Below are 26,021 nucleotides of genomic sequence, written 5' to 3'. Positions count from 1 at the left end.
GGCACATCCGTACCGAGCTTTCCCCCGTAATCGCATAAGAACGAACTTCACTTCTTCTATTACACTAGGAAAGCCAACTTGTTCTCTGGACGACAGAGCAGTCACTTCATCTCTAGACTTGTTCTTATACCTACAAAGCAGTCACTTCATCTCTATACTTGATCTCTAGACTTATTCCACAGTAATGTATGAATCAAAACAGAGTTGAAGGAACAGCGAGAGTCAGAAGTCAAGTCAGCAGAATCTACAAGTCGAAGACAGTCAATCGACAGAAGATACCTTATCACAGTCGCCAACACGAAAGGAGTCTCAGGTCGTACTCATTCGTAGTTGTCATTTCACATACGCAACCTTGTATCACATTGAAGTTGTTGGATCATTCAAAATATTTATTAACCTGTTAATAGCAGCATTATATTTACTTAACCACCTTTATTATCCCAAAAGAAATAAGGGATCGAACGATTCTTGGCGTCGATCAATCAATTCGTAACGGGAATTTACGACTCCCGTTGGCGCGCTTCTTCGAGATCGCGTCTTCCCGCGAACGTCCGAAAGTTCATTGTCTTTAATTTTCCACATTTTCTCCGAATCAACAAGACCAGTATTTTTCCTATACGGTCCTACATGTATTTCATAACTGGAGATCGTTAACACAACCAGCATCTCTGTAAATGAGTAAAATATCGATCCTATTGATAAGTAACAATCGAGTTTGCGGTCTAAAAACCTCGAGTGATTATTCCGACATGATTGTCGCTTCGCTGATTCTCGGCTGCCAACGATAGAACGTGTCAGTTCCGATGCACTCGGTCATTTCGAATCGAGCATATTGTGCTCTTTAATTAATATCGGTTACGCGCTACGTAATTGTAATATCGAGAAAACTGAAACTCTGTGCATCGTGCATCGATCCATCGTTTTCTTGCTGAATTTAATGACCGCAACAAGTATGTTTGATTGCGAGTAAATTACGTATCCAAACCGTATGGAATGTCGAGTGAAATGATAGTCGAAGCGTGACAGCACGATCCGATACGCGGTAAAGTACTATTACTGTGGTTCGTTTTTGTAACGCCCGAACATTGGATTCGCTGTTCGAACGTTCACTTTCGCTTTGGCAATTGGACCAACCCCGGGCATCGATATTTTAACAGGAAAACACCGGTATGTTGACAAGACGCAGTCTTTTTGTAACAGGGAAAATGAAACGCTCTCCCTTGACACCGGTTTCACGATAATTCTTATTGTGGACTGACTGTGAATGCATGTTATTTACTGTTTGTTGATAAAACAAGCGTTCCACTTTAATTTTACTACAGTATATTGTATAGATTGATGTTTTTTTTTTATCACGTAACGTACGATAAGAACATAAGTTAATCACTTGAAAAAGAGGTATATTATATTTTATTTACACAGTCCAAATGAAGCTTAAATATATATAAAAATACCTGAAATTGTCAATGACAATCAGGAATGAAATTCTTGATAAATTCATCGGGATAAAAACGCATAGAACAGTAAGAAACTTGATAGGCGATATTCTTCGGGAGTATTTACGATGGCAGAATTCAATGAAAATTAACCATCGGATAGACGACAAGTATGTCCGACATCGTGCTGTACTTTCAGTCGACACACCGTGACAGTTACAGAATACGTTTTATTTCCTCGTTTGCCAATACCTATGTATATTTTATATTCCTTGCTCAGAGCATTGAACCCACAGGCAAATAAAGCTTCCTTAATTACGTTCTTTCCAAGTTAAGTGAGAGTACATAGAAACGCTGCAGAAATACTTTTAAAAATATATTCAAAATACAAAAGAATATTTCTGAAGATATTAATAAACAAGTTTAATTAATATTAAGTAATGTTTCTTTAATGTTAGTCTTTTTTAGTAATTTAAGATAGTTTAAAGTAAAGATGGCGCTTTAAGGTTTCAACAGAAAACTTTAAATGAAAACGGACAGGCTGTGGCTAACTGTGATACCTTAGATCTCGTCCCGCAAGTTACGCATTTGCGAATAACCACCGGGATTTCTCTGTCCGCATCTAAGTCTTGGGGATTAGCACTACATGTACATTCGACCCAAACTTGCCCATGAAACAAGGAACAAGCGAGCTCGCATTATCGCTATTCTTCGCGGAATGAAAGCGTCAATCTTTCACATAATAGTTTTGAATGATAAATCTACTATCGAACTATGTATACAAATTAATTAAAATTCCAATTTTGCATTAACCAGTGATTAATAAAATCAATAGATAATAAAAACACTGGCAGGACTATAGTTGTAATCACAAGCGAATTCTTTTGTAAAATTAATTCATCACCGAACGATCCATTATTGTTCGGCAATAGCACGTCACTGGTGAAATTAATGTTCAGAAACTCTGAGAATTTTTTCCTTCATTTTTTTCCCTCTTGTTTCTCGCTATTCTTACCGCTGTCACGAAATTGCATCGGGGGCATGCTCAAGCAACCTGTACCATCTGTCGTGTACTGGCTGTAACTTAATGGCTGGTATGGTGCACGTCACGTATAATCGTGTTCGTGTTCTCAGGGTGACCTCGCGTGACCAGACAATTACAGGTTTCCAGTACGCTCTATGTAGCCCAGAAGTACCAATCGCTTAGGATGAGACCGTCTACTTCGGCCCTTTCGCTTCCAGCGCGATGTTGATTTTAACAACTATCGCTGAATAATTCTTTTTTATGGCAGCTAAGATGAGATTAGTCCATACGTTACGGCGGCTTAACTCGCGATAAAAAAACTATAATCGTAATAATTATATAGCGCGTGGGTAATAGGTTCTTCCTAGTTAACACTCGTTCCACACCGAAACTTTCATAGAGTTTACCAGCCACTAAACATTGCAATTTAGAGTGTGTAATAATACATGTCGAAGATTGTGTCATTCGTGATTGGCGAACTTTTTTCCGTGTACTGTTGTTCCTATGCACGGTTAACCTTTATGCGATCAGATAAATTTATTGGAATAGCTTATATAATATCATAGAGTATATTGTTTATCGAAATTTTATTCATAAAATTGGAACAGTAATCTGATAATCGATGTAGATGTTGTAGTAAAGTTATTTTTAACCTTCAAAATATATTATTAGTTAGTAATTAATTATATAAAAGAACTCAAAATTCAATCACATAACAACTCTGATATTGTGTTATTTACGATTATTAAAAAATACATCAAAGGATTATTTCATTAATGTTACATCATTTACTACCTCATAAACGACCGAGACCGCTGATACAAAGTTTACGCGCTTCGTAAGATGCTCATCCATTTCATAGACGAGTTTACCAAGATCACAATCTTTATCTTACGCGTATTAACTCATTTAGTCCTAAGCTAAGGTCGATTCTACGTTTCTTAACCTGAAAAGCTTCCTTCATATCATAGGTGCGTCCGTCACGTGTGTAAGAGGGTTCGAAAAGGGATTCAGAAGGAAACAACCTTAAGGGAAGCCAGCTTTAGGTTAGTTGTAGGGGGTTCCTATGGAGTGAGTACACTTTTATAAACTTTGTCGTGTACTAATCCTCCTTCAGCCCGGATCCCCCCAGCCACCTACAGCCGACCCACGAAACAGCCACCATGACGCCGAGAAACTTCATCAGGCCGTCATTTCGCCTTCGAGAAAGAGAGGGACCGAATCGATCCCTGCTTAGACGATAGCCTGGTCCACCTTCTTGGAAAATTAGATCACGATACGTGATGTCATTAGCGACATACTTTATTCGCAAAACCGAAGGAACAGGGGAACTAAATACGGCGATAGTTCGTCATGTCGAGAGATTCCAAGATAATAGATATTAATGAAAGGAAAAATGCGTAAATTTCGCTTTTGAATCGCGAATATGACTGCCTTTCTAGCGTTCTATGGTTGGAACAGTGGGAACAATGAAAATGAAAAATGTCTGCCACTATGGAAATGATACGTGTTTTTAATGATTCGTACTCTTGTATGAGTACCGTATGGGTTAGAAAGAAATATTTGGACGTTTTCGAGATATTAAAATATTACTAACGCCAAATATTTCTGTATTTGTTGACATTTCGATGTAGATTAAACAGATCGATAAATTAAAATATTTTTAATTTGGCCGAGAGGAATAAAACGGCAGTTTAATCATTTTCAAAGCATAAAAATGTAGACACCACACCTTTATTTTATACAAAACGTTCGTAATTCATAAATATCTTATTTTTCTTTTCATTTCGAATAAATTAAAGTTGAATTGTTTGTACTCGGCACCAGCACTCCTATTTCAATCAGCAAAATTAATCATAGCGATCAAATATAGCGTCAGTGATTCACATACTAACTTAATCTATTCATATTACCTCAAAAAGATGTATACATTTGTATATTTTATATATGTATATAATGTGTATATTATACCACCCTTTTTTTCTTTTTTTTACATTATTACATCTGTACCTTTTTTAAAATGACTTTTCTAAATCATCTTTAAATACTGTTTCTTATTTTGCTAGAAACTATTAGCGAATTACTTAGAATAGCAGCACTTTGATACTTAGAAAACACTTATTGCTAATAAAGAAATAACGAACAATCCCCCAGATCGGTGAAGGAAGAGCGAACGGGATTCCGTGCTTTTTAATTAGTAGCAGGCTAAAAAGCGGCTAAGGGTGGCGGTTGGCCGCCGCCGGCGGGATTAATAAATTAGCCGTAAGGTTTTAAAGCGGCTGGTCGGTACCTAAGCTCGGTAGAAAAGAAAGAAATGGACGAAGAACGAAACAGAGATAGAGAAGAAAAGAACGAAGGGGCAGATAATGGTTCCGGTCAACAAAATGAATACCGGCACGCGCTGTTCTTTCCGGATCTCTGAATAGACTTGTAACGAGTCGGTCAGCCAGACCTCTCTTCTTTTTTCCTCTTTCTCCACGTTTTCCACTATGGGATCCAGTGGCGGGATGGACGAGAGGGTCAGAGAGAAAAGAGGAAAGAGCGGATCCAAAGGGTGAGAACGAGGATGAGTAGCGGGCAGCGAGGGTGAGGCCGTGGCCGAGTGTGTAATTGTGTTATTTTGTTGCCATTTCACGTGAGGGTCACCACGGGAGGTCCAGAGGTGTACATAAACACCAGGATTGTTTTATTCATTCGGTCCACTGCACGACGCGTGCCGAATTCTTTCCTTTCTCCCCTTTCCTCTCGTTTCGTGTTCTCGTTTCTCGTCGCTCTCTCCTTCTCTTTCCACAATCGTGCATGCACCGTGCTGAAATCCTAGATACCATCGTGGGTAAAAATTGCGGTTAAACGCGGGAACCGCGTATTCATAATCAATCGATGGACAGATTTAAATGACCACATAGGGCAGGAGTGAATAAATAGGCGCGTATTTATTTTAATCGACCGATACTGGGGAGCCCTTCCAGGCTTCTTTTAATCATTAAAGAAAGGTGTTAATATAAGGAAAGTATCTTTGTGCTTTTCAATTAATAAGTTTAATATATCCTTATATACACGAAGATAAATGTATCACGAGAGAAAATAGGAACGATGTTCCTCGTAATAGTTATCGAAAAGGGTTGGAAAGTGTAATTATAACGTAAGATGATCGTAGATTCTCGTTCGGCTTAGAACGAGATCTTAAAGGCCGAGAAGCAAACGTAGAAGACGAAAGATTCTAAAAAAAGAGAACAGCCCAGGGAACAATCACAAAGTACGTATTTACACACGGCGACGCGCGCGGCCGTAACGCGAGGGTAGAGCCCCTGCGCGCGAGTAAAGGTCCTTTTTATGCGTGCGGTCGCAAAGGCAGCGTAAAATTGAGTTACAGGGCAGTTTATTTTTTTATTAGCTAGGCCAACCCTGCCTGCCGCGCTGTTTCAACGCGGAAAGGGTGGTTTTTGCGGCCGACGGATTTCCCGATAGCGGTTTTATGGCGTGTCAACACGCTCTTATGCCTGTGCACCGTGTGTGTCGGCGGTGTGTTGAATAAAAAAGAGAAAATATTTTAAAAAATGAGAGAGTAGAGGCAGAATAATGAAGGAGGAAAAGAGGAAAGAGACGAGAAAAAGGAAGGAGCACGACGTGCACGCAATCCTGTCGCTAAATCGGAAGGCTCAGGAACGAGCGGCGCGAATGGCACAGGCGTACGAGCCTGCGATTAAAACTATAGCTCCATAGGGTCCGGCACGCCTGTACCGCCGTCACGCTTGTAAGTATGCGATTAATCGTGCCCACTTATCACGGCCCCGCGTTTATTCATCGAGATTTCCGTCGAGCTGGATTGCTCGGCCTATCTCCACCTACGAATCTTTTAATAATCAACCGCCCCCTGAGAGATTGACAGATGCCGCTGAAACTCCTTCAACGTAAACGTTCGAAGCGTGTTAGAAGTTTTTGTTTGTACAAATATTTTGATATGCAAGGTAATGTTGTGGTCATTGAGTGTGATGAAATTGATTGATCGATTGGGCTATTGTATTTTAGGTGGTGTACGCATATTATATGAAGTTTAAGGATAGATAGAGTCCGGCAACAGGAACTAGGGAAATTTTAGTAGACGTGAATATTTTACAAATTGTGGTTTTACAAATATTTTACAAATATTTTACAAATTTTACAAAGTGGTTCTGTGTTAAGATGTATTAAGTAGAATGATCGATATTTTAAAACTTACCTTCTAAGTGAATAATAATTAGTAAAAATTCTATACTTTGCCTGAAGAACCCTATTATAGAATACTTGAAATTTATAATATATTTTATTTGTCTTTTATAACGTGTTTATATCTATAAACAGTATCTACTGTAATCCATCTATCTAGGTCAACTTACACAGGATGCGGGACGACAATGATTGAATTTTTGAACTGTTCGTCTTCATAGGTTCAGTCAGAGAAAACGTTAAGGGGATAATGAGGACAGGCAGCAGAGCCGCATGGTGGTAATAAGGTAGCGTGGTGTGGCTGGGATGCTAGTCACGTTTCTAGCTGCTGACAGCTGCGGCTTATACGTATGACGTGGTATCAACCCCAAATTTCCCCGTCTAGGCACATCGTGTCGTCGCTGCCCTAAGACCCTGGAATGCACTCGAACTCCAACCTGTCACACCATGGAATGTCTCCCTGTTGGCGCACCCGGAATTTTCTTTGATTTCTTTTTGTTGTCACTGATCGTTCCAGTATTTCTAGTGTTTTACTTTAGACAAGTGAGTAAAGTTCGCGTTGTTCATTAAATCATACTTAATAATTTTTATTTAGCTAAGATGTTAACGATGAGAATTATAACTAGCAGAATAATCTATTTTTGGGATCTTTTGAATAATGAGTTTTTCGATAATGATTCATAGCATGACAAATATATTTTATTCTAATATTAAATTCTGATACATAAAAGTAGAATTAAATGTTTAAAAATACTTCAATAAAAAATCTTATTTAAAAAAATGCGGTAAAATATTAGCGCAACGTAAGAATCTTTCAACTACATTTCTATCTTAAGAACATCTCCAAGATAGAAGTTTGACCGAGTAGGGAAACAATTAGAATACGTAACTTTAGAAAAGTAAATTTTGAAAAAAAGGGGAGAAAGTAATTTTGTAAGAGCAGCGAGTATATGGAAAAGTAAACTCCGACTTATAGCACAGAATTCTAAAGGGCACGTGCTTGAGTGCGTGTAATAGGTGCAAGTTTCCCCGCGTGCTGCCAGTCTTTACGATCATCGCGACATTCCCATGATCAAGCGAATAGTTTCGAAGCAGTGCAAAGACGAAGACAAAGTGGCTGTAGCAGAGGATACGGAGAATAACTTTACTTTGAGAGACCTTGATTTCACCATTTGAGTCATCGCCCCTCGCTTCGTAATTATTGATTTTCCGTGCTACCCTAACTCCCCTAACTTCATAGAGAAAGTAAGAGAGAGTGTGTGTGACAGAGAAAGAGCGACAGTAGGAGAAGAATACTGTACGCGGGAGAATCGAAAATGCCTTTTGTCCCCCTCTCATAGCGAATAACACACGAACGCTAACCCTACTACTACTATCGGCATTAGTCTCATCAATGTTTTTGCGAATTTCTTTAACTTCTACCTTTCTTTCTACCTTCATTCGTCAACGAAATTGTCCCAATTAGGGAAAGCGATTTAAAACGCTGCTCGTATTTGCAGCCGTTAAAGTCTCGACAGGACACACGAGTGGAATAACGAGTCGAACCTATGCTATTATTACTACGAATGCTTTATATCGCTATAAAATTCGTAAGCCCTTTTAAATGAACTCTATGAAAACAAAATTCTTCATGAAGACAAGCTTGTAGATATCGAAAATGTCGGTGATATTTGTACAGAATAGGACATTGAATCTCTCACCTCTGTTAAGACTGGACGGAGACATGGACATTCCCGGTCTGGTGCCATCAAAGGTAACGGGCCTTTCTGCCATTTTCATAACAGTTTCTTGCTGACCAGTTCCACTTCCTGATGTCGCATCAGCACCAGTCGTTGAACTAGACGTCGTTGTACTGGTTGAAATAGCGGTGATAGCGATACTATTCGTGACATTGTTCCCGTTGCCATTGCTGACCGGATTGGCAGTATTGTTCGCGTTACCACTACTGTTGTTGTTCGTACTTTTGTTAGGTATGTTATTAGTACAAGTTCCATTGCTATTACTGTTCATGCCATTGGCCGTATTGCCGTTAGTCGTGCTACAACTGCTAACAGCCGTTACACTAACCACTCCCTCTCTGGCTATGTCCTGAATGGCACTGGCTGCCCTCGACCCGATACCAGCTGGTTGGAGAATCGTATACTGTTTCGAGGAATCGGGACTGGTGATAGCAGGAAGGCCACTGGTGGGACTTTTGTTGCCTGTCATCGAGTTCGGTGCCACCTCGTGCCTTGTTACATGATGAACCTCCTCCTTTGACGATTTTAATTGTAATAACGATACAGAGGAAGAATGCTTGTCCTCCGAAGTGGTCGAGATTCCCGTAACAGGTTGGGGTGTTGGCATCGTTGGTCCTGGACCAGCAGTGGGGTAACCGACAAACGTAGCGGATGCTGGATACGGACCGATAGGTGGTATCGCTGTCGAAGCCACGGCCACTGACGGCGTACCGCGGCCAGTCGCTTTCGCGTGGTCCGTATTGGGTGGTCTGAACGCCGACGTTGCAGAGAACGGAGAATTCGACGGTGGTGAAGAAGAGGAGGTGGTAGTGGCGGTTGGCGAAACCTTCATACTGTTCTCGTTATAGTGCCTGTGGTAATTTGAATATAATTGGTTTTGATGTTGCTGTTGTTGTCTAGAATTTTGCGGCGATTGGCCGTTTCTACATGTTCGATCCCTGTCCCTCTCGTTCAGCTTGTCCCTGTCAGCTTCGTCTTTTTCGGCAGCTGGATCCGACATGTCGATCTCTAATTCGTTGGAGGAATCGTCGACAAGTTCGTTGAAATCGGGTGGATCGTATCTAGAATATTTGTCAGTCTGCCGACCTTGACTGTCCACGTGAGTACCGATTATATTCCTGTCATTTCTGTCTTTATTGGATAAAGATCTCATCGGCACTGGCCTGATTTTACCTGATTCGTTTGGATTCACGTTGTTTACTTGGTTTTGGATAATGCCGCATTCATTCTCCGTTTTTAACAAACTGTCTAAATCCTTTTTTGCTTTGCTCGGGTGCTGTTGTTGCTTCATATCTTGTTGCTTCAATTGTTGCTGAGATTTACTGTTACGATCTTGCTGTCCGCGGAACGATATCACGTCTTTCAAGGAACAACCTGCGTCATTGCTAGTGGTTGAAGAAGTGGACATGGAGGAAGGTGACAGTTTAGGGTTATCTTTTTTCTCTTCAAACAGGTTTTCAAAATTCGACTCGTATTTGTCCTCGTCGGAATTACCTCGCTGATACAATGATCCTCTCGGACCAGGCCAACTTCCAGACAGGCTTTTCAAAGCAGCTTCGGTTTCTCTGATTAAAGTCTCGTCGTCTTCGGGTTCTTCCGAGTGTTTGCTGGACTTTCTTGCTGGGCTTCCCGAATTTCCAGCAGCGAATGCTCGTTTCTTTTGAGGCAACGGTATACTCTTACTCGAGTCACTGGCTTCGAGCGATTTGCGCGTTTCTTCATCGCGAACGCTTTTCCTCCTTCGTTTAGCAGCAGCATCAGCTGTCTCCATTTCTTGCGGAATGATCGCTTGAACAGCCTTCTTGTTGATCAAGGGTTGCTGTTGTTGATAATGCGGCTGTTGTTGTTGTGGCTGCTGCGGTTGCTTAGGATTTGGGCTGACAGATTCTGCTTCCAGCTTCCGTTTTTTGAGATGAGCCATCGCATTCTGGCCACCTGGCACGCTGGTCAGTTCCACCCTGGAACACAAAAATTCCAGAGGATCAGGAAATCTGCTCTCTCATCGGATGCATGGATGCAGTGAGTTTTGATCAATGAGTGCAATCCGCTCGCTCAAGATCGCTCAACATCTAACAAAACCAATTCCCGTAGCTGGGGAACAGAATCTCTGTCAGTTCCAAACGATTCAGATCACCCGTCCCATCTTCTTAATCCTCGCTTTCTATTCTTTTACCTTTTATTTACTTTTTTTTTCGTTTTTTCATTAACCGTGCATTCGAAGCCTAAAGTAACCTGAGTTTCTCAAGAAACTTCACCTGAATGCCGTGGAGGTCCATCGAGGACATGGCCTCGAATCTTGGGACCCTCTCCATCCAGTCTAGAGGTCTGAGATCTTCGGCCCCGAGTGAAATGTACTAGCGATTGTGTATCTTCTTCGACTGAACAATACCACTCCGTTTTCTTTATATTCTTTCTTTAAATATTACTCTCTCGTTCTATGATTATTATTAGGAACACGGAATTGTGGAGACACAGATCGTGCACGCACTCGATGTGATATACGCGCGCGCGCGCTCGCGTGTTCACGCACCAGTCACGCGTGGTTCGGTCGGCTACACCGACTTGATATACGATATATAGACAGATGCCTTTGTGTCGCACAAGCGCGCGGAGAGCCTTTCCACGCAGGATGCTCGCGAGCTACTGTGTGCTATGTTTAAGTTCGTTCGGGGGTGGCGATCTTCCACCGCGACACCGGAGGGGATGAAGGCTTGCGCGAGCAACTGGCAGCTTCTGCTTCGCCGCGAAAAGTGGGGGCGGGTTCTGCGCACTGTCCACCCCTTTTAGCTTTAGCTGGAACGCGATTCCCGGCCTCTCAGCACATCCCCCGTCACTCTCACCTCACCACCCCCTAAGCATAGAAAGAGAGAGAGTAGGGGACACGGCCCCTGGATGCACACCAAGGTGTTTCTCAGTGTGTTGGGCAACGGGCGCTGGTACACCTTCGGTCCGCTTATATTCACCCACATCTTAACTTCCACCACCTCACCGACCCCTCACTCGTCTGTCTCATTCACGATCTACGTGTACCTGTGCTACCTGGTTTTCCTTCGCTTGCCTTAAAAGTCCCGGTGATCCTGGTCCCCGGCCAGGGACCTCCTGTCTTTTTTACATTCAGCCGAGGTCTGGTCTCCCGTAACGAGCAACGTCAAATTCAATTAGAATTAAACTGCGGAAACGCGGCGACGGCTCCGTGATCATTGCTGTATTTACTTCTGATTACTGCGAACGTCGCTCGTAAAGCGTTCACATTTAAAGAGGCTCGCTGTCGCAATTACGCAGCGAAAACCGGGATTTTGTGTGCGAACTGATTCTTCGTAATTACCATTTGAACATACGCGAATTTTTTCCTTGCGTTCGAAATATGTAGAGGAAGGTGCTTTGAAAATTATAATATGCCATTATCGATACTTACGTAATATATAAACGCGTTTGTTTCGAAATCAAATTTGAAGAGATTCTTTGTCCGTTGTGTCTCCATACTTCGCTGTACTTCAACATTATGGAATTAAGTTAATTTTCGTTAGATCAGTTTCTCAAGTTTCTCAATTCTAAACGAAAGTTAACGTTATGATAAAATATTTCCTAGTCGAATTTTCCTGTAGTGAGGTATTAGGATGTAGCTATATTTGGACGACATTTATCGATCCGTTATGTAACAAAAGCTAGCGTGCACATTGCTGAGCCGAATTCATCTGGACAGGCACGATTACCTCGGCCCGTTTCCCGATCGCGAATGATCGCACGGGACTACGTATATTTTCAATCGATGGGGCCACCCCTATCGACTAGCTCGTACGGTTTAGAGCGATAGCAGGAAGCTACAACTCGAATTAGATAAACCCGAGAGGTTCCGAGAGACGGTACAGGAAGAAGAAGAAGAGCAGGATCAGCGTGAGCGCTTAGCGGGAGCTTCGAAAGGATCTCTGGAGTGAGAGGGCTTTCCTTAAACCCTAAACCCTCCTCAGACCACGGGAAGCTCGAAGAGTTTAGAGCAACGAACTCCTAGAAAGGACCGCAGGAAGAGAATGTGCTCTCTCTGACTAAAATCGAAAGTTAAATCGCACCGACGGCTTAAGACATTATCACTTTTCTTTGCCGGCCAATGCTCATTGGTCCAGCATTCGGTGTTCGAGAGTTCGAGAGCTACGCGAGCGAGTGAAAGATAAGGAAAGAGAAAGAGAGAAGGCGAGTGAAAGGAAGAGAGAGTTAGGTGGCTGAAGCAGAGCAAGGAAGAGCTTGAATCCCTTCCAGTTAGGGATCAATGCTTCCTCGTCCACCCTCCAATTACGTGTCATCCCTTATGGCCTGTGGGGAATAATTAGAAAGCAGCCCTTTTCCTGGACCGAGTACCTACGTCCGCCAACGTGGTATCGCGTAAAGATTGGTTTCGTTTTTGCGTCCAAGGAAATGTCACGTCCGCTGTTAAAGTCTCTGCTTTTCTCGCGAATCGACGACGGCAGCTGTTTAGTCCTCTTTTACTGTGAGCGATGTTTGATTTAATTGTAATACTCGAGTTTATAAAGAATCTGAGTGCATTATTTGGTTAATGTAAAAAGATGTGCAATACAGAATTTAGGACTCATTTTCATATCAAGAATTATTCTCCTAATACCAGGGCCTTTCTGTATAATAATTTCTAGTAATATTGGTGAATTAAAAAGTTATAAGTTGCAGATTATAAACTTCTCGTTAACAATTTCACCATTTTTTGTTAAATAGGTGAGTCAGATAATTTACGATTTTCAACTCGAGTGACTGCACGAGTGATTTCTATCTAAATGAAAAAAAATGTAATTCTTATGTTAGACATAATATTCCAAAAAGTCAATTCCAAGAAATCAATATAAATCGAAAGTACTCGGTATAAGTGTTATACGTTTGCTGTTCAGCCTGCGTTGACTGATAACAGTCCTCCCTCTTGACAGACATGAAGATTCTCGACACCTCAAAATCCGTACTCGTCAATTAATTAGCAAGTGCCGTTCCTAGCGGAGGAGATGGTTACCCAGGAACACGAGGCTGCAGAAGCGGACGATGGTGCCTCTACTGAAGGGATTAGAGTATTAGGCGACGTCACGTCACTAGAGTCTAAAGGAGCCTCCTTGGAACTGTGCTCTCAGAGATAGCCCAAACTTACACACCCCCTTCGTCTTACCGATGGTTCTTCAAGTACTCGCCCCCTCTCTCTTTCTCTTATACACTTTCCCTATTCGTGCTCACTTCCTCAGTCTCGCTCACTCACTCCTCATCTTTCGTCGTTGCTTCTTGCTGGGTCTGGCGTCCTTCTTCAAGTCCTCGACAATTCCAATTAGATAAACTACGCCAGGATCACGGTACTCTTAACAGTATTCGAGGTTAAGTCTGTTTCTAGATTTATGTCAAAACAATTGTAAAATGTCGACATCGAGAGTTATTTGTCTTGATCACTTCATTAAGAAAAGCTGAATATATATTCTTCAGTTGCGATGGTAATAGAATATTGTGCATCAATATCTTCATGGTTTAGCTTTTTCGAAGTATAAATTAATTTTCTTTCAACTTTCTATTCGTCTCAAATCTTTATTGGGTGGTTTCTTCTGTAAACGGTGAATCTAATATGGAGCAATATTCATATTTCGCATTCTAAAGACCATCGCGCTCCAAATTTTTATTCGAGATTATTAAAGAACCATTTGAGAATACAATGTACAAAATACTTGTTTCCATTTGTTCGTTTTTATATACTAAGGAATAAGAATGATTTTCGTTGTACCTACTCCATCTAAGCATCCACGGAGGGTGTTCTCGCGAGAGGAACTCGTACATCTTTTTCTCGCCGACATTCAAGGGTGGGGGGTCGGTGCTAGGCGAATGCCGGATAATTTAGGGGTCTCTCACGCGTGGATAATGGGGAACTTGGCTAATGCACCCCACTTGGCACCACGTGGATTCGCGTGAGTTTTGCGACTCAGACTCTTCCCGCTCCCATCGCCTTCTTAAACGCTGAATGAAGGCACAGCGTGACTGTGGAATAACAACGACAGAGTCCATGTGATTCATATCCATAAAACTCCATTTGCCCACAATAATTTTATTCTCTATCGAAAAAATTACTACATTTTGCTTCAATCATTATTATTAGTAGCATTACTCCGAAATATTGACTGCTACGACTTAATGAAATTAATTCTTCGATATTCGTTGATATAGAGCAATAATAAATATTTGAATATTTCAAAGTATTAGATATATCAAAAAGTTCGCAGACTCGACGAGAATGTCGAGAACTCTTATTTAATCGAGCGGGACTAGTGGCGTGCATTGTCTGACCATCGACGGTGGCATTCTACTGAACACGATTTGAGCCCGAGAAACCTAACGAATTGGCTTTATTTCCAAAGGGGATCCAGCGATGCTATTCTCTGTCGAGCTGCTTTCACATCGAAGGACAAGGGAAAAGGATTTTAAAGCGGGGCTCATGTCGTGGTATCAGTGCAAGCGGAGAAAGAACGCTGTGACTAGGACAGCTGCCCGATTCGGACATCCATCCAGCTCCAGGGAATAGCTCTCGTCCCTTTACTAACTATCCGCTCTTACGTCAACCACTTCGCTCTCATCCTGTTTCTTTCCTTCTCGTGTCCTCACCAGCCGCGCCCCCAGCTTGCAGACTGACGTCTTAAAGCAATCGAATTCTGATCAAATATTTAACGCTGCCGGGGCTAACGTTTTAAGTGGCTCCTCCTCTATCGCTGGACCCTGTTTTGCCGTATAAGAAGCGTCTTACATCGTTGTCCTGTTTCATCGAGTTTTCTGACAAGCAGGTTTAAGTGTGCCTGGACTTGAGCAAGAAAAATACCCTACATATTCTTCAAGTTTTAAATGCATCGACGAAGGTAAAGTGATAATGTCGCTCATAAACTTGTCGCTCATAAAATTGATATACTTATTGTCTTGCTGTTTGATTCTGGAGTAGTATTGTAATTTAGAATAAGGAGTTGAGACGTTTCCTGTAGGTTTGAAATTGGTTATAAGTTGCTATACGCTACGTTTGATGAAAATGAAAAATGTTTAGTTATTAATCACAGTAACAGAAAAGTTAATCAAATGTCGCCGTAAAGGACTACTTGAAGCTTTCAAAAGAAAAATAATACAAACAACAAAATCTTTAAATTGAGAAAACTATGAATAAAATAATGCAAATTATAATAGAACAATGTACATACTTTCAAATATAATAGTAGAACACGTTATATTATATCTTTACAACTTGACAATTGATAAAAAAATTCTCTTAATCAATACAGATATATCAATCTTAGATATTATTTCCAATATTTAATCTCAGTTTTAGGGAAAGTTAGGTCTATACTTCTCCACTGACTTGCGAATTCTTTAAATAGAATAAGACACAATCAGTGTTCAGTTTTATATATTTGATGCATTAATTCTATCAAATTATGACATGTTTTCAATAACTTCAATTAAGATCTTATTCAGTAATGTTATCAATCCTTAAAATTCGAAAATGGTCCAAATACAAACGTTCGAGATATTGTTTTCTAGTGTAACAAGGTGGTCCTGAGATTTCTGGTTCGATTAACGGGCCGGCTATGGATCAACGCGCCAGGTCCAAGGTGGAGGTCGCTTTTTTGTCCTTTTCAGCACACGGCAATACGTCACGCGTCCCGGTTTCGGGGAGTAATTAAAGAGAGCGCAGAACAGCATGACGCCTCGGGCCTGTCTGGGGTAAGGAGCGGGGCGAGACGAGCCAACCCGAGGGTATGGGGTATAAGGGATGTGTTTTACCGAGGGATACTTATACCATCCCTACGCGGCACATATTTTCATATAACAAAACCATCTGCGTGCCGCGCATAACAAATTTCAACTGATTTATAGTGAAGCTGGGGTAAGCGGGCGCAAATTTTCGCAGTTACGTCGGCGTCGGTACCGGCGTCGACGCTGTTCTCAGGAACTCGGGCCAGTCGTGTTCCCTCCTTCCGTCGATTTATATTACTTATATTTCTTTTCTTTTTCTCGAGTGTGTGACGATGATAAGTGATTTCGTGTTCGTAGATATGATGATTGAAATGGTGTACGATTCGTGTCGTTAAATAATAAGAGTTTACCAGTTGTGAAGTATAATTTTGTGACTGAACTAGTTTGTAATTTTGTACCGTTGAAATGGAAATTTAATTTTATTTGCGAGTGACACTACTTTTTAAGGATATTTATAAAAATAACGAGTAGAAAATACGCAGAAACAACATACTAATTCTCCTAGCAATATTACTCAAACACAGCAACAAATATTGCCAACAATACTAAGATCGTTCATTGATATACTAATTCTATTTAAGTTAAAACAATACATATTACATGTTGGATGAAATACAGAATAAGGGAAGAGTTAGGTCTTAGGTTAATGTCCCGGATTTGCAATGTCTGCATAGAATAATAGGTTAAAATACTGAGAAGTGCATAAAGACAAAAATTTATTTATATCGGGAAAATATTGAATGTGACTTTATATTACAAGTGTACGCTTTGTATGTATCTCAATACTTCTAGGATTGCAAAGAACGGAAATCGGAAAGGACGTTCCTGAAAGTTTCACACTGATATCTGTGAGGAACGCGACCCTAAAGGGTTGCACAGAGGGGGTTGCAAAGTCGGGTATGTACAAAGAGGGACGAAGAGAGGAGGGGATAGTAAGAAGGGACCGTACTCGGACCAGCCGACTACGAACCGAGCCATTGGATCGATAATGTCATAGTGACAAGTAGCAGCACGTGTATCCTTCTTATGGTTATAGTAACATTCTATATATTCGAATCTCAAGCGAAGCACTACAGAATTTTATTTTCGACGAAAATTCCCACTTCTGATACTTTCATTGGAAAAGTATAGTTTATAAAATTAATGTGAACCCTCTCTCGCTTAGAATCAAATACAATTATATCCAGACCTTTATTCAAATTAACTAAAAATATTCATTTATTTTATATTTTCCAAATTAATCTTCAACTATTCTTCTTATTTTCTTGAGTAAACAAAATGAAGTAGAAACATGCTTACCACGCGTGAACTAATGTGACTGAACAACTGTTAGCATTCGATTTTTCTCACATTCACCTCTTAACCTCCATAATATCGCTGCTATAGCCTAAGATACTATTAGAACGACGCAAGACAAGAAGCCTTAACGACCTTGTTACGATAGAAGGCAAATTAGTTTTTGAAACGGCAAGCCGGCCGACGCCTTATTCCCACGGCCAACTAATAACTTCTGATTGACAATTTCATTATGTCAATTGAGATAAGACGGAGTAGCATCTGCACGGGAAATACGGTGAAAACTAACGTCAGTCTGGCGTGAGTTCTTACCAGAGAGAACGCAGAGCGCAGTAAATCCTGAAACGAACCCGGAATAAACTGTCCATGCTACGGCTATAATAATATGCCTTCGTCGACGTCGCCGCTAGATTGTTACGGGTTGTTGGAATTGCCTCGCCGAAAACCAGTCCGCCTCGCGGTGTTCTTGGATTACGATGCAATTTCTCCAGACTCATGGGATTGCACTGATGACGGCCCTTAAAACTCGACAGCCCCTTCTGCTACGCTTTCTCGCCCGGAATTACGTGTAGACGCGTGTGTCGATAAATTCGATGATCTTCAGACTGTTTCCGTTATCACGTTGACCAGAAATTTTCCATAACGTTTGTGAATCAACGAACCGATGGTTTAATAAAGTTAAGCATAACTTCACAAAATTGTCATTCTATTCCTTTGTTGTAGACAAGTTACATAGTTCCATGATTGTATGGTGATTTTAACAAGAAAATAATTTAAGTATTTTTCATAGTTTCAAATGAAGCCTGTTTTCATATGTCGCTACGAATTTCCTTTACTTTATTTTACTTACCATTTCGAGTACGCTGTCAATCTACTTTTACTCCATTACTATTAAAGAATAGTTGTTGTAAAAAAACTTAACCTTATAAAAATTTTACTATTTTCTTTACTCACGAATTGTTGATTTTTATGAAATTTCATGAATTTTATTCGCCTTCAGAGAAACATCATTATCGTAAAATTGCGTGATGACATAGATCCGGATCATATTTACACAATAAACGCGTCAATTCCAGCTAACGAGTGAAATCCTTTAATATTTCAATCGCTCTCCTTTTTCTATACGCCCCAATAAGCATCAAGAGAAGAAACAAAACAATTGATCCACGATCGTTGTCGATAAAACAATATAGACGGTTCTTGGGATTTTTCTGACTAGCGAGTCGCGTACAAATCCCGTTTACGACGTCGCTTTTTCCAGCCATAAATACACGGGACGCGGAGAGTTCGGCAACTCTCTCATTCCGTGCACCGCGAAGTGTTATACGTGCGTGCACACGGCCATAAAGTGAAAAAAAGGTCGGCAGGCAGTTTGTTACCGAGAGCAGTTGTAACGGAAGGGCACGTATCGAGTAACATGATTACAAATATATCATAACCTTGGCCCTTTTCCTCGGCAACATCCTCGATAGGACCCTGTGAACGGAAACATGTCCTTCGACACGCGATACACGTGCGTCGCCTGCCGATGCGACTTTATCGCAACAAATCACTGCCGGTCCAGAAGAAATAAAGACGAAAAGGAGAGAATGGGTGCTAGACTGAGTGAAGAGGCCACGTAACACATCCCTCCGCTAAATCAAATCGACGAAACACGTTCTATTCTGATATGTATAGCTGCGTTCATGCTCTGTAAAACAATGTTGAAGACACGAGCTTGTTCTTAGAAGATTGTATCGAGAGAAATTCGTGGGACTCACACGAAGAAGAAGAAGAAGTTTTTACAAAGGGAATTCATGAGATATAGATAAAGCTTTGCATTTAAAATGTGAGAATTGTTCAATTCAAGGTTTCTTTCAGATTATGTATCTTGCAAAGGTAGTATTAATTTTTCGTGCAATTAATATGTCAATATTAGTCCGGGATATTTATGACATAATATGATTCGTTCAGGTCATATTTGCGCTTAAAAGAATGAGAAGAAAAAGTTAACTAAATACAGACTGTTATATTCCTTGTCTTAAGACAGATTATCCACAATTGATACTTCGGACTTCTAAGATTGCTGTCAGTCACATTTGATTATATTTTCCCTACCCTATATCCGTAAAAAGACCCAATATTCCTTATACTTTACTACCAATGATCATGACATCACAATTCAAGATAGAAAATTTGGCGCTAAATTAATCTTCGTATTCCAGATATCCCCATATCAGATAATCCAATTCAATTATACAAATCATTGATCCAAGAGAACCATCGAACGAAACATCTGTTCCCTTCTAATCAACACAAAATAATTTATGTTAGGGCTAACTAAATGATAGAAAACCTTACTGAAGAAGTCCCATCAGTCCAAAGGATAAATACTGACCGGCTAATATAAGGATATTATGGATAGAGGAAGACTCATCGGTAGCACGGATCAGCGTGGCGAAAACAGGGACCGCCCCGCTGTGAGACAGCCAGATATCCCAGAATGTTTTATACCTCATTAGGCAACAATGTGTTGTTACCAGGGTGAATTATATCAGGCATGAGACGCCCGTCAAGACAAATGGCTCGAACCGGAGGTAATTGTGGGCTTTTATTAGCTCTGGTTTCTCCTGTTGGCTGCAAATCGCGCAACGCCGACTCGGAGACGTTCAGCCAAGCAACGCCGGCGCGAGGAAACAGCAACACACCAACAACCCTTCCAGTCAGCCTCCTTCTCGTCTATTTTCCTCCTCTCCGCATGACTGTTGCTCGTTCGCCACATTCCTTTCCGTTCGCCATTGCGTAATTACTCGCATGACAGTAACGCAGGAATGCGAATGTCATCTCTTTAATGCTTGCAGACTCATTATGTTGTATAGCTAATGCTCGAATTGTTTGATTCTAAATTATTCTGCCGTTTCATTCTCTAATCGATCTCCAGATGATTCTTTTATAGAAAATATTGTATGTTCTCTTTTCTTGTGATTAGTATCGTTAGAGTTGATGATTATAAAGTTACTGGCTACGGAGTTGTAATCTTTTCATGGGAGTTCGATTAATATAGATATTCTTAACTTTTATTTTTGTTTGCTTCGTTGAAATGAACATCTAATAAATATTTTAACCACGGAAGGTTCTAGTTGGGATATTGTATTATATATCGTGTCAAGAGATTTCTACGTTGGTTAAAGTATGCCTGAACGGATCGGTAAGATCAACGTGTTTCTTGAGATTACACATATTTCCAGGGTTAATTACATCGCGGTGAAAATTATTGCGGCTGGAGCGTCGTCTGTAATCAGGCCGAAATATCCTTTTTTATTACACTTTATTTAAAAATTTGTACCCGCTATTTCTTTAATGCTGCACATACAATTTAATTTTTCTACTTAGTTTCTCGTCTGTCTTGTTGATGTTCCACTTCACGCAATATTTAAAACTTTGAAAAAGGATAATAAATTTATAATAACGAGCATTCAACCTACATGAATTTCCATGTAAACGTATTTAAAACGAAGCTAACTTCCCGTGTAGCAAAACTAATGGTCACTTTTTCCTCTCTAAAAATTCGCGTATTACAGCATCCGAATAGAATTTTTCTGGCCAAAAATTCTCGCGCGTAACAGCGCAGAATGGAGGAAAACGTACTTTCCCTTCACCCTGTAATAACGAGAAAATTTCCAGCTATTTTTAATTCTTTATACATACCTAGTAATTCGTCCACTATTAGACACACGTTCCAAATTAAATCCAAAAAATAAATCCAGCATTAACCTAAATAATTGCAACGTTGCATTAACGTATTCTTTTCTCATTCTCTAAAAAAAAACGTCTAAAAATATAAAGGAGAATTTAAAAGAAATAAAATCTATTATTTCTCATCTTATCTCCGGTGTTCTCGAAATCGTAGAATTTTTTTCAAAAAATTCCGATGACATTCCGAAAGGTCGCGTTTTCGCGACAAGGAAGTTGCTATCCATGCATTATTACGCCTGTAGGAGGTACCACCCGCCCGAGGCATATGCGGGCCAAGCTTGTCCCCGTCCTTCTTTCGCTCGTAGTTTCGCCGTGGTTCATGTATTTATGCATTTCCAGCCAGTCGCCGCTTCTTGACTAGACTCCACGCATATACACATACGTCCGTGGACCAGCGCCATTGTGCGCCAGACGATTTACATGTATTGCTTCTCGATGATGTACCGTGAAAGATGGTCAAGCGAGGGGCAAGAACGGACCAAAACACACAAGACGCTGAATTGCTTTTAAATTAGCGATACGAACTTTCGGGAATTTCGATACCATACATTTTGTCATGAAACTGTTTTCTATTTCTTTGGTTTCTAATGGAAAGACGAAGAGGTTTCATGATGTCTGTTTTAATACATTTTAATTGATATTCTGTATTGTCTGAAAAGATATTTGGATGGCACTTTGTGTTTTCTTCCCAATTAGGGGAAAAAATTATCAAAAGATGTTTTTATTCGTTTCAAAATATGAAAGAAAACTTGGATGGAGATGATTAAGTGTTATTAACAAGCATGAGAAGGAAGAATTACGTACATTCTGTACATTTTCATACTTTTGTAAGTAAATAAACATCAGCTGCATTATTATTACCTAACATTGTAATTATCATATATTCTACGAACCAGTGAACTGCGTTAAAAGATTGTTCGACACATCACCGCATTCAAATTGTAGCTAGTACAGTTGCATTAATTAAACGCGCGTGCCACAAAGAAGTTTATTAAACTCAGTTCGATTCTTGGGAACTATGTGAGGAATTATATTCACATCTAGAAAATTAAATCGCGCGTAGTGTGTCCACGGATATAGCTTTATAATTAATCGCGGCGTTAGCTACGTTGCAAACAATTACGGTGTGCGGGCGTTCTACGTTGCTGCAGTAATTTAATCGAACTCCGACACAAAATATCGCGTTAATTGTTATCAGGATTTTCGGATAATTACACAAACTCCGGTTGAAATAATTTAGCATCCCATGAAATCTCTCTTTCGCATGGCAGCACTAGGATCCCTTGGTTGCTGTTCATTATTCAATCGCCATATTTACTCATTGAATTCAATTCCGATTCACTTATGGTATGATTTACTCTTCGAAGGCGTACCTGAGGATGGTGATGGGAATTTATTGGAGACGAAGGTCGTCCTGAATACGGACAAGGAAAACATAGACAGCGTTGGAGAATGAGAGAGAGAAGATATGAGAGAAGAGAGCTCAACGAAAGGGACAACGGGCGTCGAAGGGAGAGAAAAATAAAGGGCGCGTCCTTTTTTCATATTCCGTATCCCATACGATAGCTCGTGAAAGTTGCAAGAACATCTTTTCGAAATTCAGATTTACAACGATGTCTCCTATTTGTTTCTTCCTTCTTGATGCTATTTTCATTATTTCTATTATTAAGCAGACAGGTTTTGTGGTTATATACTTCTTTTTATGACTTCTGCAAGCTTTTTTAAAGCTGTTCAACAATGGGCCTTGATGCTCCTAATTCACTTTTAAAATGTAATCGATTTCGAAACAAATCTAATAGATTTCCTTCTATAGAAGAATAAGAATATTAAAATTATTATACAGTAAATATAACAGTCAAACAGTACTTCCGGTTTTTTATAAAACAAATTTTTATATCAACTTTTATATATTATTTCTATTTTTAGAAGTTAAAGTGTTCAAAGAAAAGGATATTGTCAATGTTCTCGTAAAATATGTTTTTAGTGAACAGAATCTATAAGTCATTGGTTCGAATCTGATACAAAAAAAAGAAAAATTCAAACCTTTCGAGGGGTCTTTGTGAGAATAGATGTGTATCTAGATGCGTGTTTGTGCCTTGAACGTATTGTACGCTATTTTATTGGAGGATGCTGAATTTTTATCCATCCCCTGTGCAAATAGAGGTCGTGTAAAGCCATCCGGCATGGTCGTTCTTTAAAATGCATGCCGCCCTTAAATCAGGACAACGATAATTGTGTCCACTATCCGGACATGCCCGATTGAATGTGGAATATTTGTTGTTCCCTTACCCTCTGCTTTTATTCCCATTCGTATTTGTCAAATCTAACTCTTAGATTTCGAGCAAAAGATATATTTAAATAATGTAATGGATTATTTTAACATACTAAAATTTGTACAGTGGAAAAGTTTTCTTTAGTCCTTAACATTCTTTTGATGCCTCCTATCCCGTAACTAATATATATACTTATATGTATTATATCTAAGTTTGAGTTACACGTAGTTGACAACAATTTAGTTTCAATTGCTTCGTTTTAATTCATCTTCTATGTGTCACTTGATAAATAATATTTTACTTTTAGTTACTTTAGTTATTTTTTCTACATGAAATACACAATATACATTTAAATGAACTAATCTAAAATGGATTAACTTAATCCAAATTGTAGATAACGATCTATCTAACGTATCTATGATAACGATCAATCGATCAATGATTCGACCAATTGTGGGTCCAACTAAATGTTATTTAATCGTGGCCAATTGCAAGGAAAGAAATAACAAATATTAAAATGAACGATAATGTTGTCGTGATGTATGTCAATTTACGCGTGGAGCGAATTCTTACCGATCAACAGAGGGATTTTGGGACGTCACAGACTGAAACGACGAAAGGTGAAAAGAGAGCTAAAGGGAGGATACACCCCCCGCGAACTCGAACATGAATTAAAGTTTTAATTTCTCTAAATCACTGTTCGCCCTCGAGCGCTTTCCACCAGACGGTCCGTTACTTATGGCCTTTGCCCTTTTTACCGCCTTCTTTTTTTCCCGTTCGCCTCGATCTTACCACCGTCCAACCCTCGCCAATCGGCAGAAATCGATATGCACTTATCCGATGACTCTTGAGACCCGAGGCCTTTTTCGTTTCTTTTCTTTTTTCCTTCTCAATCGTACCTCTGCAGCCATAACGGCCAGAAATCGTAGAGATTTAAATTTCCATGGAACAACGATGTCGTTAACATCCCTTCAGAGCCACTCGAAACTAACCCAATCTCAAATCTCGCTCCAAAATAGATCAAACATATTTTTTATTCGTTCAAATTATCTTAAATCTCAATTTTGAGCCACTCTATATAGTGAATAATTTCAATTTAATAAAATAATTACTTGTTTCTTAACGACGCAAAAATATCTCCACACTGTAATATTTTACACGCTTGAATTCGACAATCTGCTATGGTCCATAGGAAAACGTATCAAAATCGATTTAGAAGCGAGTCGCTCGCTCGCGGCATGCTCGATCTGCCCTTTTCCCCAGCAGTGACACGCGACAGGGTGAAACGGGGGTTGTTCATTTAAAATCATGAGCGAACATCGAGCGTGGGGCGCAGTCACAGCACGGCAGAGGCGTTAGTATTAACGTTAGGTGCCGGCAGACCAGGGCCACCTACAAGAACTTCATACACCGGTTTCACCCCCTTACCACCGGTGACATATTGTTTCCATTCTGCTCTCGGGCTAAAACGCAATAAAAAACCAGCATAAATATCGTCGCCCTCGGCGTGCCGCGGCACCGATACCAGACCGAGCTGAGCTGTGGTCCGTATAAGAACGAACAGGCCCCGAATACCGGTGGTCTACAATTACATGGAAACGTTCTTTCGTCGGAGAGAGAAACGACCGGGGACTAATTTGTCTGAGTGGCTTTTTCGACGGTTAAAGGGCGCCGCGGATTGCGACCAGCGATCTTTCCATCTCTTGTGAATTTGTAATGTTCTATGGCATTATTGCGCGTTTGAATGTTCGTGTGGAGAAACGATAGCAAGATACATCGGACATTTAATTAAGGGGTGATTTGTGAACAATTTTCTGTATTACATACATAAAGGTTTCAAAAATATGTATGTTTTTGAAGAATTTTAAATAGCTTTTTTTTGTATATAAAAGATTGATTCTTGTGGTACGTGTACAACAGTTACGATTAGAATACATTACTTCAAAATTTAAATACTGAAAATATTATTTCACTAATATTTTTTAATTTTGTAAGCTATGATTTATTCAACGACCTTTAAAGGTCGGTATAAAATATATTTGATTCTAAAGATATCTTTAAATAATCATAGAAATTATTATATCAATTATCAAGAAAGTTTGGGAACAAATTATGTGCAGGATTGAAGTTCTAAGTTCTCTTAAGTCAGGAATAATTCTCCAGATGAATTATATGCCCTTTGGGGCATAAAGTGTCGCGTACTCCTTATCAATACTCAAATAAGTTTGAAATAAAATCATACTTACAGCGTGACAGGTTCTTCAGGGCTCGAGGGTGAAATTGAGAGCGACATAGTGGTAGTTAAACATCGTGATGTACCTGGCGATCTGACTCTATCATCCACCTGAAACCAGAATATTAATGATAAGTTAAGAACCAACTTATAAACAAACGATAGTAACTTAAAATCTCGTCATATACTTAAATTTGATATTATACTACTTTTACAATATTCTACACGAATTTAATATGAAATTTTCGTACAATAATGATTGCTATTGATACAAAATATGAGTTTGGGTAGCAACACATAGTATCTGCTCCACGCGAT

At 39.9% G+C, this 26,021-nt stretch overlaps 1 protein-coding gene and 1 long non-coding RNA gene across 16 annotated transcripts in view; one reads left to right on the top strand and one right to left on the bottom strand.

Moving 5' to 3' along the window:
- The window catches only part of LOC126918331 (mucin-5AC-like), a 304,827-nt gene that overhangs the window by 20,240 nt on the left and 258,566 nt on the right, over positions 1 to 26,021 (bottom strand). For 14 of the 15 annotated variants that reach the window (XM_050726086.1, XM_050726087.1, XM_050726088.1 and 11 more), the window contains 2 exons: positions 25,717 to 25,814; positions 8,367 to 10,363 (listed from right to left, as the gene is read on the bottom strand). In XM_050726086.1, the coding sequence (XP_050582043.1) occupies positions 8,367 to 10,363; positions 25,717 to 25,814 (2,095 nt within the window). Of the gene's footprint in view, positions 1 to 8,366; positions 10,364 to 10,660; positions 13,025 to 25,716; positions 25,815 to 26,021 lie in introns of those variants that run through there. The other variant, XM_050726101.1, reaches the window with a different exon arrangement.
- On the top strand, positions 15,011 to 17,844 carry LOC126918427 (uncharacterized). The gene is made up of 4 exons (XR_007711328.1): positions 15,011 to 15,280; positions 15,951 to 16,133; positions 16,959 to 17,181; positions 17,611 to 17,844. It is a non-coding gene; the product is annotated as an uncharacterized LOC126918427 (long non-coding RNA).

The sequence above is a fragment of the Bombus affinis genome, chromosome 7 (genome assembly GCF_024516045.1).
Source record: "Bombus affinis isolate iyBomAffi1 chromosome 7, iyBomAffi1.2, whole genome shotgun sequence".
NCBI lineage: Eukaryota > Metazoa > Arthropoda > Insecta > Hymenoptera > Apidae > Bombus > Bombus affinis.
The sequence above is the reverse complement of the archived record's forward strand: the minus strand, read 5'-3'. Positions and strand labels throughout refer to the sequence as shown.